Genomic DNA, 13,158 nt, shown 5'->3' with positions numbered 1-13,158 from the left:
TGTACTCTCGAGTCAGTGATCATCAAAGCCGGTGAAGTGCAGGGAATGTCCTGCCTTCAAACTGCTACTATAGAGGTGGGGAGAGAGGGCCCAGGTGATTTCACCCCGCGCTCGCCGTTGGAAGTCCTGCTAAGAGATGAGTGTCGCGTTTTCGTTTGAACTTTGAGAGGAAAGTGTCACGCACTGACCTTAGTTGTCTTTGTTTTCTTTATTATTTTGGTTAGGTCAGGGTGTGACATGGGTGGTTTGTTTAGTTTTTGTATTGTCTAGGGTTTTTTGTATGTCTAGGGGTTTCTCTAATCTAGGTGTTTATTTGTCTATGGTTGCCTAGATTGGTTCTCAATCAGAGGCAGCTGTTTATCGTTGTCTCTGATTGGGGACCATATTTAGGCAGCCATATTCCTTGGGTATTTTGTGGGTTGTTATTCTATGTTTAGTTGCCTGTTCTGCATGAGCCATATAGCGTCACGGTTTGTTTTGTTGTTTTGTATAGTTTTGTTCAGTGTTCTCTCTTTCATTAAAGAGTTATGTACTCTCACCACGCTGCGCCTTGGTCTCCTGTTTATGACAACCGTGACAGAAAGTTCTAAACAAAGATCCTCACTAGCCTTGCTAGGCCCTCGCAGAACGTTGCTGAGTAGTGTGTATGTTGGACAAGGGCTAGTGTGACTTCTGCCACTTGGCAGAAACACACATACACGGCTTAGTCTAATAGAACTCTTCACCCTATTGTGACACTGTAGCTTACTGCCACCATCACCGGTCTCACTCTCCACATATCATGGCAGAGGACAAAATGTCCGTCTTATCACTGTCCACATGTTAGGTATCGGACCTGAATCACACACGATGATGCAATACTTTTTCTATACCAAGATAACATGACAGTTTCCTTTCATTTCCTACATAAACCTTATCAAATACAGTCAGTGTAGTCAGCTCAGCTATCCCCATTGAGACCGTGTCTGTGCCTCGACCTAGGTTGGGCAAAACTAAACATGGCGGTGTTCGCCTTAGCAATCTCACTAGGATAAAGACCTCCTCCATTCCTGTCATTATTGAAAGAGATCATGATACCTCACATCTCAAAATAGGGCTACTTAATGTTAGATCCCTTACTTCAAAGGCAAGTATAGTCAATGAACTAATCACTGATCATAATCTTGATGTGATTGGCCTGACTGAAACATGGCTTAAGCCTGATGAATTTACTATGTTAAATGAGGCCTCACCTCCTTACTAAACTAGTGACCATATCCCCTGTGCATCCCGCAAAGGCGGAGGTGTTGCTAACATTTACGATAGCAAATTTAAATTTACAACAAAAAAAATTATGTTTTCGTCTTTTGAGATTCTAGTCATGAAATCTATGCAGCCTACTCAATCACTTTTTATAGCTACTGTTTACAGGCCTCCTGGGCCATATACAGCGTTCCTCATTGAGTTCCCTGAATTCCTATCGGACCTTGTAGTCATATCAGATAATATTCTAATCTTTGTTGACTTTAATATTCACATGGAAAAGTCCACAGACCCACTCCAAAAGGCTTTCGAAGCCATCATCGACTCAGTGGGTTTTGTCCAACATGTCTCTGGACCCACTCACTGTCACAGTTATACTCTGGACCTAGTTTTGTCCCATGAAATAAATGTTGTGGATCTTAATGTTTTTCCTCATAATCCTGGACTATCGGACCACCATTTTATTATGTTTGCAATTGCAACAAATAATCTGCTCAGACCCCAACCAAGGAACATCAAAAGTCGTGCTATAAATTCACAGACAACACAAAGATTCCTTGATCTCCTTCCAGATTCCCTCTGTCTACCCAAGGACGCCAGAGGACAAAAATCAGTTAACCACCTAACTGAGGAACTCAATTTAACCTTGCGCAATACCCTAGATGCAGTTGCACCCCTAAAAACTAAAAACATTTCTCATAAGAAACTAGCTCTCTGGTACACAGAAAATACCCGAGCTCTGAAGCAAGCTTCCAGAAAATTGGAACGGAAATGGCGCCACACCAAACTGGAAGTCTTCCGACTAGCTTGGAAAGACAGCACCGTGCAGTACCAAAGAGCCCTTACTGCTGCTCGATCATCCTATTTCTCTACCTTAATTGAGGAAAATAAGAACAATCTGAAATTCCTTTTTGATACTGTCGCAAAGCTAACTAAAAAGCAGCATTCCCCAGGAGAGGATGGCTTTCACTTCAGCAGTGATAAATTCATGAACTTCTTTGAGGAAAAGATCATGATTATTAGAAAGCAAATTACGGACTCCTCTTTAAATCTGCGTATTCCTTCAAAGCTCAGTTGTCCTGAGTCTGCACAACTCTGCCAGGACCTAGGATCAAGAGAGACGCTCAAGTGTTTTAGTACTATATCTCTTGACACAATGATGAAAATAATAATGGCCTCTAAACCTTAAAGCTGCATACTGGACCCTATTCCAACTAAACTACTGAAAGAGCTGTTTCCTGTGCTTGGCCCTCCTATGTTGAACATAATAAACGACTCTCTATCCACCGGATGTGTACCAAACTCACTAAAAGTGGCAGTAATAAAGCCTCTCTTGAAAAAGCCAAACCTTGACCCAGAAAATATTAAAAAAACTATTGGCCTATATCGAATCTTCCATTCCTATCAAAATGTTTAGAAAAGGCTGTTGCGCAGCAACTCACTGCCTTCCTGAAGACAAACAATGTATACGAAATGCTTCAGTCTGGTTTTAGACCCCATCATAGTACTGAGACTGCACTTGTGAAGGTGGTAAATGACCTTTTAATGGCATCAGACCGAGGCCCTGCATCTGTCCTCGTGCTCCAAGACCTTAGTGCTGCTTTTGATACCATCGATCACCACATTCTTTTGGAGAGATTGGAAACCCAAATTGGTCTTCACGGACAAGTTCTGGCCTGGTTTAGATCTTATCTGTCGGAAAGATATCAGTTTGTCTCTGTGAATGGTTTGTCCTCTGACAAATCAACTGTAAATTTCGATGTTCCTCAAGGTTCCTCAAGGTTCCGTTTTCACTATATATTTTACCTCTTGGGGATGTCATTCGAAAACATAATGTTAACTTTCACTGCTATGTGGATGACACACAGCTGTACATTTCAATGAAACATGGTGAAGCCCCAAAATTGCCCTTGCTAGAAGCATGTGTTTCAGACATAAGGAAGTGGATGGCTGCAAACTTTCTACTTTTAAACTCAGACAAAATAGAGATGCTTGTTCTAGGTCCCAAGAAACAAAGAGATATTCTGTTGAATCTGACAATTAATCTTAATGGTTGTACAGTCGTCTCAAATAAAACTGTGAAGGACCTCGGCGTTACTCTGGACCCTGATCTCTCTTTTGAAGAACAAATCAAGACTGTTTCAAGGACAGCTTTTTTTCCATCTACGTAACATTGCAAAAATCAAAAACTTTCTGTCCAAAAATGATGCAGAAAAATTAATCCATGCTTTTGTCACTTCTAGGTTAGACTACTGCAATGCTCTACTTTCCGGCTACCCGGATAAAGCACTAAATAAACTTCAGTTAGTGCTAAATACGGCTGCTAGAATCCTGACTAGAACCAAAAAATGTGATCATATTACTCCAGTGCTAGCCTCCCTACACTGGCTTCCTGTCAAGGCAAGGGCTGATTTAAAGGTTTTACTGCTAACCTACAAAGCATTACATGGGCTTGCTCCAACCTATCTCTCTGATTTGGTCCTGCCGCACATACCTACACGTACGCTACGGTCACAAGACGCAGGCCTCCTAATTGTCCCTAGAATTTCTAAACAAACGGCTAGAGGCAGGGCTTTCTCCTATAGAGCTCCATTTTTATGAAATGGTCTGCCTACCCATGTAAGAGACGCAAACTCGGTCTCAACCTTTAAGTCTTTACTGAAGACTCATCTCTTCAGTGGGTCATATGATTGAGTGTAGCCTGGCCCAGGAGTGGGAAGGTGAACGGAAAAGCTCTGGAGCAACGAACCGCCCTTGCTGTCTCTGCCTGGCCAGTTCCCCTCTTTCCACTGGGATTCTCTGCATCTAACCCTATTACAGGGGCTGAGTCACTGGCTTACTGAGGCTCTTTCATACCGTCCCTGGGAGGGGTGCGTCACTTGAGTGGGTTGAGTCACTGATGTGATCTTCCTGTCTGGGTTGGCGCCCAGACAGGGTCTGGGTTGGCGCGCCTGGTGGCCCAATTCAATATTCATTGATTCTGTTTCTATGTTATATATTTTTTATCCAAACAATTTATGCAAAAATCCTCAGTTTTAAAGGGTATGATGCCTCTGAAGAGAGGTATGGAGGGGACTGTAATGTCCCCTATACTCCACCTCTGGAATCGCAGCTACCCTCTCCCTCTCTTCCTCTCTCCCTCCAGTGTTTCCACACCATTGGTATTCTGGTGGTCTCTGGGTCTGTGATCTATATTATTGATCTGCTGCGGTGTCCGATAGATAAACTAAGCTGTTGTCTCAATAAGAGTCTCTTTAGCGGCTCTGGAGGAACCCTTAGAAAGTGATTGGGTTAGAGACGTGCTTACCCAATGGGTAAGTCTATAGATTGTTTATGCGGCGGAATGGTGCATGAAGCATCAACATGGTCCCTTGGTTTTATGTTGGTATGTTTCAAGAGAAACACTAAGATATTTTCATGAAATATACAGTGCCTTGCGAAAGTATTCGGCCCCCTTGAGCTTTGCGACCTTTTGCCACATTTCAGGCTTCAAACATAAAGATATAAAACTGTATTTTTTTCTGAAGAATCAACAACAAGTGGGACACAATCATGAAGTGGAATGACATTTATTGGATATTTCAAACTTTTTTAACAAATCAAAAACTGAAAAATTGGGCGTGCAAAATTATTCAGCTCCCTTAAGTTAATACTTTGTAGCGCCACCTTTTGCTGCGATTACAGCTGTAAGTTGCTTGGGGTATGTCTCTATCAGTTTTGCACATCGAGAGACTGACATTTTTTTCCCATTCCTCCTTGCAAAACAGCTCAAGCTCAGTGAGGTTGGATGGAGAGCATTTGTGAACAGCAGTTTTCAGTTCTTTCCACAGATTCTCGATTGGATTCAGGTCTGGACTTTGACTTGGCCATTCTAACACCTGGATATGTTTATTTTTGAACCATTCCATTGTAGATTTTGCTTTATGTTTTGGATTATTGTCTTGTTGGAAGACAAATCTCCGTCCCAGTCTCAGGTCTTTTGCAGACTTCATCAGGTTTTCTTCCAGAATGGTCCTGTATTTGGCTCCATCCATCTTCCCATCAATTTTAACCATCTTCCCTGTCCCTGCTGAAGAAAAGCAGGCCCAAACCATGATGCTGCCACCACCATGTTTGACAGTGGGGATGGTGTGTTCAGCTGTGTTGCTTTTACGCCAAACATAACGTTTTGCATTGTTGCCAAAAAGTTCAATTTTGGTTTCATCTGACCAGAGCACCTTCTTCCACATGTTTGGTGTGTCTCCCAGGTGGCTTGTGGCAAACTTTAAACAACACTTTTTATGGATATCTTTAAGAAATGGCTTTCTTCTTGCCACTCTTCCATAAAGGCCAGATTTGTGCAATATACGACTGATTGTTGTCCTATGGACAGAGTCTCCCACCTCAGCTGTAGATCTCTGCAGTTCATCCAGAGTGATCATGGGCCTCTTGGCTGCATCTCTGATCAGTCTTCTCCTTGTATGAGCTGAAAGTTTAGAGGGACGGCCAGGTCTTGGTAGATTTGCAGTGGTCTGATACTCCTTCCATTTCAATATTATCACTTGCACAGTGCTCCTTGGGATGTTTAAAGCTTGGGAAATATTTTTTTATCCAAATCCGGCTTTAAACTTCTTCACAACAGTATCTCGGATCTGCCTGGTGTGTTCCTTGTTCTTCATGATGCTCTCTGCGCTTTTAACGGACCTCTGAGACTATCACAGTGCAGGTGCATTTATACGAAGACTTGATTACACACAGGTGGATTATATTTATCATCATTAGTCATTTAGGTCAACATTGGATCATTCAGAGATCCTCACTGAACTTCTGGAGAGAGTTTGCTGCACTGAAAGTAAAGGGGCTGAATAATTTTGCACGCCCAATTTTTAAGTTTTTGATTTGTTAAAAAAGTTTGAAATATCCAATAAATGTCGTTCCACTTCATGATTGTGTCCCACTTGTTGTTTATTCTTCACAAAAAAATACAGTTTTATATCTTTATGTTTGAAGCCTGAAATGTGGCAAAAGGTCGCAAAGTTCAAGGGGGCCGAATACTTTCGCAAGGCACTGTAACAACCAGGATTGGGATTGACTTTTCTCACGGAGAAAACATCACTTGATAATTTAATGGGCTAGTGAGTAACGCTAGGAAATGGCTATAATGGATGACGTACATGGATTTTTGAGTGATGTGCATTGATTGTCAAGTTCAAGTTGACATTGAAATGGATGCCAACTGTTACACACAGAAAATGTATAAATAAATTCACTCTCACAAAGCAGCTTGAATAATTGTCTAAAAGGTTGTCTGTTTATGAAGTGATTTTAGCCTGTGTGCTGTGGGTTTGTAAGCTACTGCCTCAAGTAGTCCAAACAATGGGTACTTAGCATGGAAAACCTTCAACAGAGTAGTGCATTTCATATAGTCTTTATTCCTCATCCCTGAGAGGGAGTGTCTGTGATGATGAATAAAGACATGACTGAAGCAGTCCACTTCAACGTTTTAAAGACACACAAGCACACACTCCACTTCAATCCCACATGTCCCATCTGAAGACCTCTAACAGATGAAAGATAAAAAATTAGGGGGGAAAAGGAAGCTAAAAAGGTTTCTGCTACTGGCCCCTGAGGAACACCAGGAAGTGTAATCAGCAGTGTGACCCAATCAGCAGTGACCCATGGCCAATCAGCCAATCCCAGGGAAGCGGAGAGATGTGTGTGTGTGTGCCCAGAACAGCGGAACAAGTGTTTGATAACACAGCAGATGCATTATGCAGAATCCGGATGCTCTGCAGGGCCCTTTTCCTGCACACGCATGCGCACACACACACACACACACACACACACACACACACACACACACACACACATGAATAGCAGTCACAGTTCACCTGTGCTAGTGAATATCCCGTCATTACATGCGCCGCCCGCACATGGACAGTTTCTCTGAGGCTTGGAGAAGCTCACACACCATTTCCCTCAATGGTGGTAGGAAGCTTTAAATAAACATGCAGGTTGTATGCGTGTGTGCAGCAAATATGGGCACGGAATAAGGCTTGGGTTCCCAGAGTGTGTGTGTTTGGAAAAAGGGTGTTTTAGGGTTAGGGGTTAGATTTAGGGTTACAATTAGGGTTAGGGAAAATAGGATTTTGAACGGGAATCAATTGCTTGATCTCCACAAGATAATAAAGTGTGTCTGTGTGTGTGTGGTGTGTGTGGTGTGGGGGGGTGGGGGGGTGCAACGAGGCTTGGCCCCCTGCTGGAGCATGACTAACTTACCTACCTAGAAAAACAGTGATAGAGCACATGCAGAGAGACCACCTGGCGGTATGGGGATGATGGAAACAGACTCTGAGCTAATGGAAATGCTGGGCCTGTTTTACTCCCCTTCTGTTTCATACACAGCAGGCTGCTGAGGGGAGGACGGCTCATTATATTGATTGGAATGGAGTGAATGGAATGGTATCAAACACATGAAAACCATTTCATCCATTCCAGCCATTACTATGAGCCCATCCTCCCCAATCAACGTTCCACCAACCTCCTGTGGTTTCAAAACCTAGCTAGCATACTAACTTAGGCTCAATTCCAAAGTTCTGTGAAGTGTGCATTTGGACAATGGGATAGAGTTTTTGGGACCCTTTGCTGAAATGTACATCAGAAATGATGTTCATTAGATGAAGATGAAGACCTAGGGTTATAAACCACATTGGAACCGTGTTGAGATGTACCTCGTAGCAGGTCTGGGGTGCTGTGTGGCCAGTTGTATGTCCTCATCAGCTGCCAGTCAAAGTCGTCCTCCTGTCCCTGCTTGTACTCACACAGTCCAGGGTCAGAGTCTTCGTCAAAGGTACAGCCAGCTGTACGGGTAAGAAAGAGAGGGGAAATGGTGGTTAGAAGGCATCAATACTGAATAAATAAACCAACTTACAACTCAAACAGGCTTTGTGGGTCTATTCCCCTGCTCTTCAAGCAAAAAGAACATGCATAAATATATAAAAAATATATATTTCTGAGTTTGTCTGTTTTTGTTTGAGAACCACTTTTTTTTAAGGCATCAATGAAATGACAAAGAAAATCCATACCTCATATCTTTCCTTTGTTCTTTGGGAAGCGCAAGAGAAAATTACTCTCAAAGACTTAGAATAAATAATGAGCTCTATTAGAGGGACAACAGCCTCAGCACTGCAACTATGGGCACTCAGGACCAAACTCATACATCATCACAGGCAGACTATAAATGCCTACATTAAAAAAAACTTTACACTCGCCACTAAAAGCTTTATTTTCTGTCCAAATAACATTTAATAGTTGTAATCTAGGTGGCATTGCAGCATGGCGACAGGGTCTGGCTGAGTATACCTCTCCGGTCCTTCTGTCCATTTCCCCCTGGGGAATCTATGGGCGGCATCCCAAATGGCACCCTATTCCCTACAGTATATAGTGCACTACTTTTGACCAGGGCCCATAAGGCACTATATAGGAAATAGTGTTCCATTGAGACAGAGCCATGGTCATTTTGCCCCATTAGCCCTTTGGTGTGAAAATAGCAGGCCAGCTACAGGTCACCGAGATAGGGCTGGGATGACAGGTGGGGGTGGTGGTGCCAGGGTAGGGAGGTAGTGGCACTATCACATCTGATGGGGATGGCGAGGAGGGGGTGGGGGCTCTCAACCAGACAGGGAGTCAAGGTGACCTTTACCACCCTGTCAAGCTCATCGTCCCAGTTCATAGTACCGTCTCTCAGCTCTCATCACACCAATCACAGGCTTTAAAGCCAGCAGCTGCACAAAAACCCAGAACAAGATGGTCCTAAATGAAAGACAATCGCTAAATGCTGCATATCTCCTATGTCAAAATGGACCATACATAACATAACATGATACACTGTACACAGGGAAGTTTGTTGATAAGGTGAATAGACTAAAGTAGTACTACTCAGGTTGCTATGGTACCAGTGGAGAGCCACAGTTTTGGCCCTTGGATTGAGTTTGACTGGACAAGTGAGAGTAGCAGGAGTGGACCCCTGGTGGTGGGTGGGCAAGCAGAAGAAATGCATATTCACTTCACATAAAGTCCAGTTTATTTCCACAGGCACAGTCCCCTGTTGCACACACACACACACACACACACACACACACACACACACACACACACACGGCTCTCCATTAACTCAAATAGCCCTAGTGTGGTAGGCAGGCCAAACGGCCTTTACTTTAACTCCAACAGTCCACAGTTTAGTGTATATCCCAGGACCCTCTGGGCTAAGTGATCATATTAAGCCTTAGCAGGAGTAGAGCACTGAAGAGGACTTGTGTTAAAGAGTCACTGACTCCATGCCAGGCCCTGCTTAAAAGTATCACACCTGGTCGGTCGGAAAACAAACACACACACACACACACACGCCCGTCGCCTGCTGTTCTCTTTTGTGATTTGTTTGGGAAATCCATCTGTTTTCTTTCTTAATGTAGACTAACTTTTCTCCTGTTTGAAACAGCATGCAGAAGGCATTCCCTTTGCAATAAACCACCAAGACACTTTCTCTTTTTCTTATTTTCTTCAGGGCTAGACGTGTCAGCTAATTTGCGGACTACTTTCCACTTTTCCTTCCTGCTGACTAAGTAGCATCAACCCCCCTTCTTCCTCATCCCCTTCTCCCATAGTCCGATCTTCTCATCTCCTCTTCCCTTCACCTCCTGAAGCGAGCTGTGTGTTTCCGGGTGTGTAAGCAGATCACAGATTAAATTGCGTATTTGTGTCTGAGGGCTGGTTGTTGTGTAAGCTATCCACTGAGTAGAGGAGAGAAGAGAGGACACTGGGTGAAAAGGGCCATTATCAGGGGATATCTTTATGCATTTGGAAAGTAGTCAGACCCCTTCAATTCAGACCCCTTCAATACAGCCTTATTCTAAAATGGATGACAAATATTTTATCCTCATAAATCTATATACAATACTCCATAATGACAAAGTGAAAATAGGTTTTTAGACATTATTACAAATGTATTAAAAGTAAAATACAGAAATACCCTATTTACATACAGTACCAGCCAAAAGTTGACACACCAACTCATTCAAGGGTTTTTCTTTATTTTACTATTTTCTACATTGTAGAATAATAGCGAAGACATCAAAACTATGAACTAACACATATAGAATCAGGTCATCTGATACATCACTCTCCTTCTTGGAGGTGTGTCTTGGGTCATTGTCCTGTAGAAAAACAAATGATAGTCCCAGTAAGCCCAAACCAGATGGGATGGCGTATCACTGTAGAATGCTGTGGTAGCCAGGCTGGTTATGTGTGCCTTGAATTCTAAATAAATCACAGATAGTGTCACCAGCAAAGCACCCCACATCATCACACCTCCTCCTCCATGCTTCATGGTGGGAACCACACATGCGGAGATCATCCGTTCACCTACTCTGTATCTCACAAAAACACAGGGGTTGGAACAAAAGGTCAGATTTCCACTGGTCTAATGTCCATGCTCGTATTTCTTGGCCCAAGCAAGTTTCTTCTTATTATTATTGATGTCCTTTAGTAGTGGTTTCGTTTCAGGATTTTCGACCATGATGGCCTGATTCACGCAGTCTCCTCTGAACAGTTGATGTTGAGATGTGTCTGTTACTTGAACTCTGTGAAGCATTTATTTGGGCTGCAATATCTGAGGCTGGTAACTCTAATGAACATATCCTCTGCAGCAGAGGTAACTCTGGGTCTTCCTTTCCTGTGGCGGTCCTCATGAGAGCCAGTTTCATCATGGCGCTTGATGGTTTTTGCTACTGTGCTTCAAGAAACTTTCAGTTCTTGAAATGTCTCTTACTGACAGACCTTCATGTCTTAAAGTAATGGTGGGCTGTCATTTCTCTTTGCTTATTTGAGCTGTTCTTGCCATAATATGGTCTTGGTCTTTTACCATATAGGGCTTTCTTCTGTATACCACCTATACCACAAACACATTAAGGAAGAAAGAAATTCTACAAATGAACTTTTAACATGGCACACCTGTTAATTGAAATGCATTCCAGGTGACAACCTCATAAAGCTGTTTGAGAGTATTTCCAAAGCACATCTGCTATTAATTGAAATGCATTCCAGGTGACAACCTCATAAAGCTGTTTGAGAGAATGCCAAGACTGCGCAAAGCTGTCATCAAGGCAAAGGGTGGCTACTTTGAAGAATCTCAAATATAAGACATTTGGTCTGAATACTTTCCAAATGCACTGTACATGTTTCCAGATATCTGATATTTTCTTAGATAAAATGAACAAACATGCTCCAGATACACATGTCCTTAATTTCATATACAGAGCTAAAATATTATCCGTAATGGAACAGTTTCTATACAGTATGCATCCAATCCGGACCTCAGAAATCTCTCTCCTACCATGAGTCCATATAAGACACACACCTGATGCTCGTGCACCTAGAATATTCTAACGCTGGAAAGGATAAGTATCAACATGCTGACATATCTAAGCCTTTATACTTAGGCATGAAAGAATCCAAATATTTTCTGAAAAGTATCATATCTGTAGTCATTACCTGTTCATTTAAGTATCCGTATAAAAAACTAAATTCTAAAGCTAACCTTAGACGATATGTACTCATCCTCGTATGTCTGATCAAAAATGGGCTAAAGCCTACTCATAAAATGTCCAGCACCCAAATAATTTGACCTATTCAGGTGCTGAAAATCATTGTGCTTCTTCACATGAAGGTGATATATCTGAGCATACATTTGCACTATATTCAGTGGTAGGCACAAGATTTGGAAGGGCAAACATCGTAATATTTAATCAAGGTTGCTATTTCCAAAGCACATCTGCTATTTCTGTTTTAAAAAATGCAGCATAGCAAATCCAGAGCTCCAATCACAACACGTTTTCTGTAAAGATGCAAACGTAAGCCAATCTTTGCTAAAAATGATTTTTATTTATTTAACAGAAAATAAAAGATGCACCACTGCAATACCCCTGCTTGCCATGTTTGTTGGACGATGGTTGCAGATTGGGTTGTCAGCAGCGGCCTCTTGCACTCCAGACCCATCGTGGTGGTAGTGTTGGTCTGTGATCTACTCCGCATAAATCTAGCTAATGTACACTCACCCCATTCCGTACAAATGTGCGCAACCGCAACATTCAAACGAGGCTTCAAAGAAAACTAATGTGACTGTAGCGACTGTGTTGACATCAAAATCGGAGGTGTGAACTAGGTTTCTATTCAAGCGTTGATCGACATGGTAATGGCTGTATAGTACTGGAGAAAAGTTGAAAATAACTGACCCTCTGTTACATCATTCCCACACAACATCTCTCCGTCTCACTATCAAGCATTAGTTTCATTTCCCCACCAGCCATTTTTAAAATGATCCGACGGGGCTCATTGCCTGCATGAATTATGCAGAAACGGGCAGCGTTTAGGTCATGTAATTGATTATGTTGGAAAGGGGAGAAATTGTGCTTTACAATGGTATTGACATTACAGTTGATCTGGAAGTATTACGTTTTGGGGCGCTAAAATAAGGGCAATTGTACGGACCAAGGCGATGTACGAGTTTACGTGAGTTTACATTAGCTAGCTAGCCCTACTGGCTGCTGGCGAAATTAACCAACATTCTTAATTCCAGTTACTAAGATAAATAAAACATTTCAAATTAGCATTAACTTCTTCGAGGTATTTTCTTAACAACTTCTCACTTCTTTGTTTTTCTGGCTGTCAATTCGAGCACACAGCGTTTAACTTACACAGTAATTTGATTTGTGGCGCCAAAATTCAATAATGCCAGTTGGAACACCACAGCACAAAATACGTGATTATTGTTGCTAGGCTACCAGTGCTTTTAGCTTGGGGTTTGTGTGCACCTTTATCCAGAGGGAATACAAAAATTATAAATACTGTCTGAACGAATGACATGGATTTAATATTTGTCAA

The 13,158-nt window shown here is 42.3% G+C and overlaps 1 protein-coding gene across 10 annotated transcripts in view; it reads right to left on the bottom strand.

Annotated features, from left to right (window-relative positions):
• The window catches only part of LOC110489412 (receptor-type tyrosine-protein phosphatase U), a 288,775-nt gene that overhangs the window by 181,623 nt on the left and 93,994 nt on the right, over positions 1-13,158 (bottom strand). For all 10 annotated transcript variants that reach the window (XM_036970736.1, XM_036970735.1, XM_036970740.1 and 7 more), the window contains exon 2: positions 7,953-8,081. In XM_036970736.1, coding sequence (XP_036826631.1) covers positions 7,953-8,081 — 129 coding nt within the window. The remainder of the gene's footprint in view (positions 1-7,952; positions 8,082-13,158) is intronic.

Source organism: Oncorhynchus mykiss, chromosome 32 (genome assembly GCF_013265735.2).
Source record: "Oncorhynchus mykiss isolate Arlee chromosome 32, USDA_OmykA_1.1, whole genome shotgun sequence".
Classification (NCBI taxonomy): Eukaryota; Metazoa; Chordata; class Actinopteri; order Salmoniformes; family Salmonidae; genus Oncorhynchus; species Oncorhynchus mykiss.
Note: the sequence above shows the minus strand (reverse complement) of the source record. Positions and strands in the feature narration are given on the sequence as shown.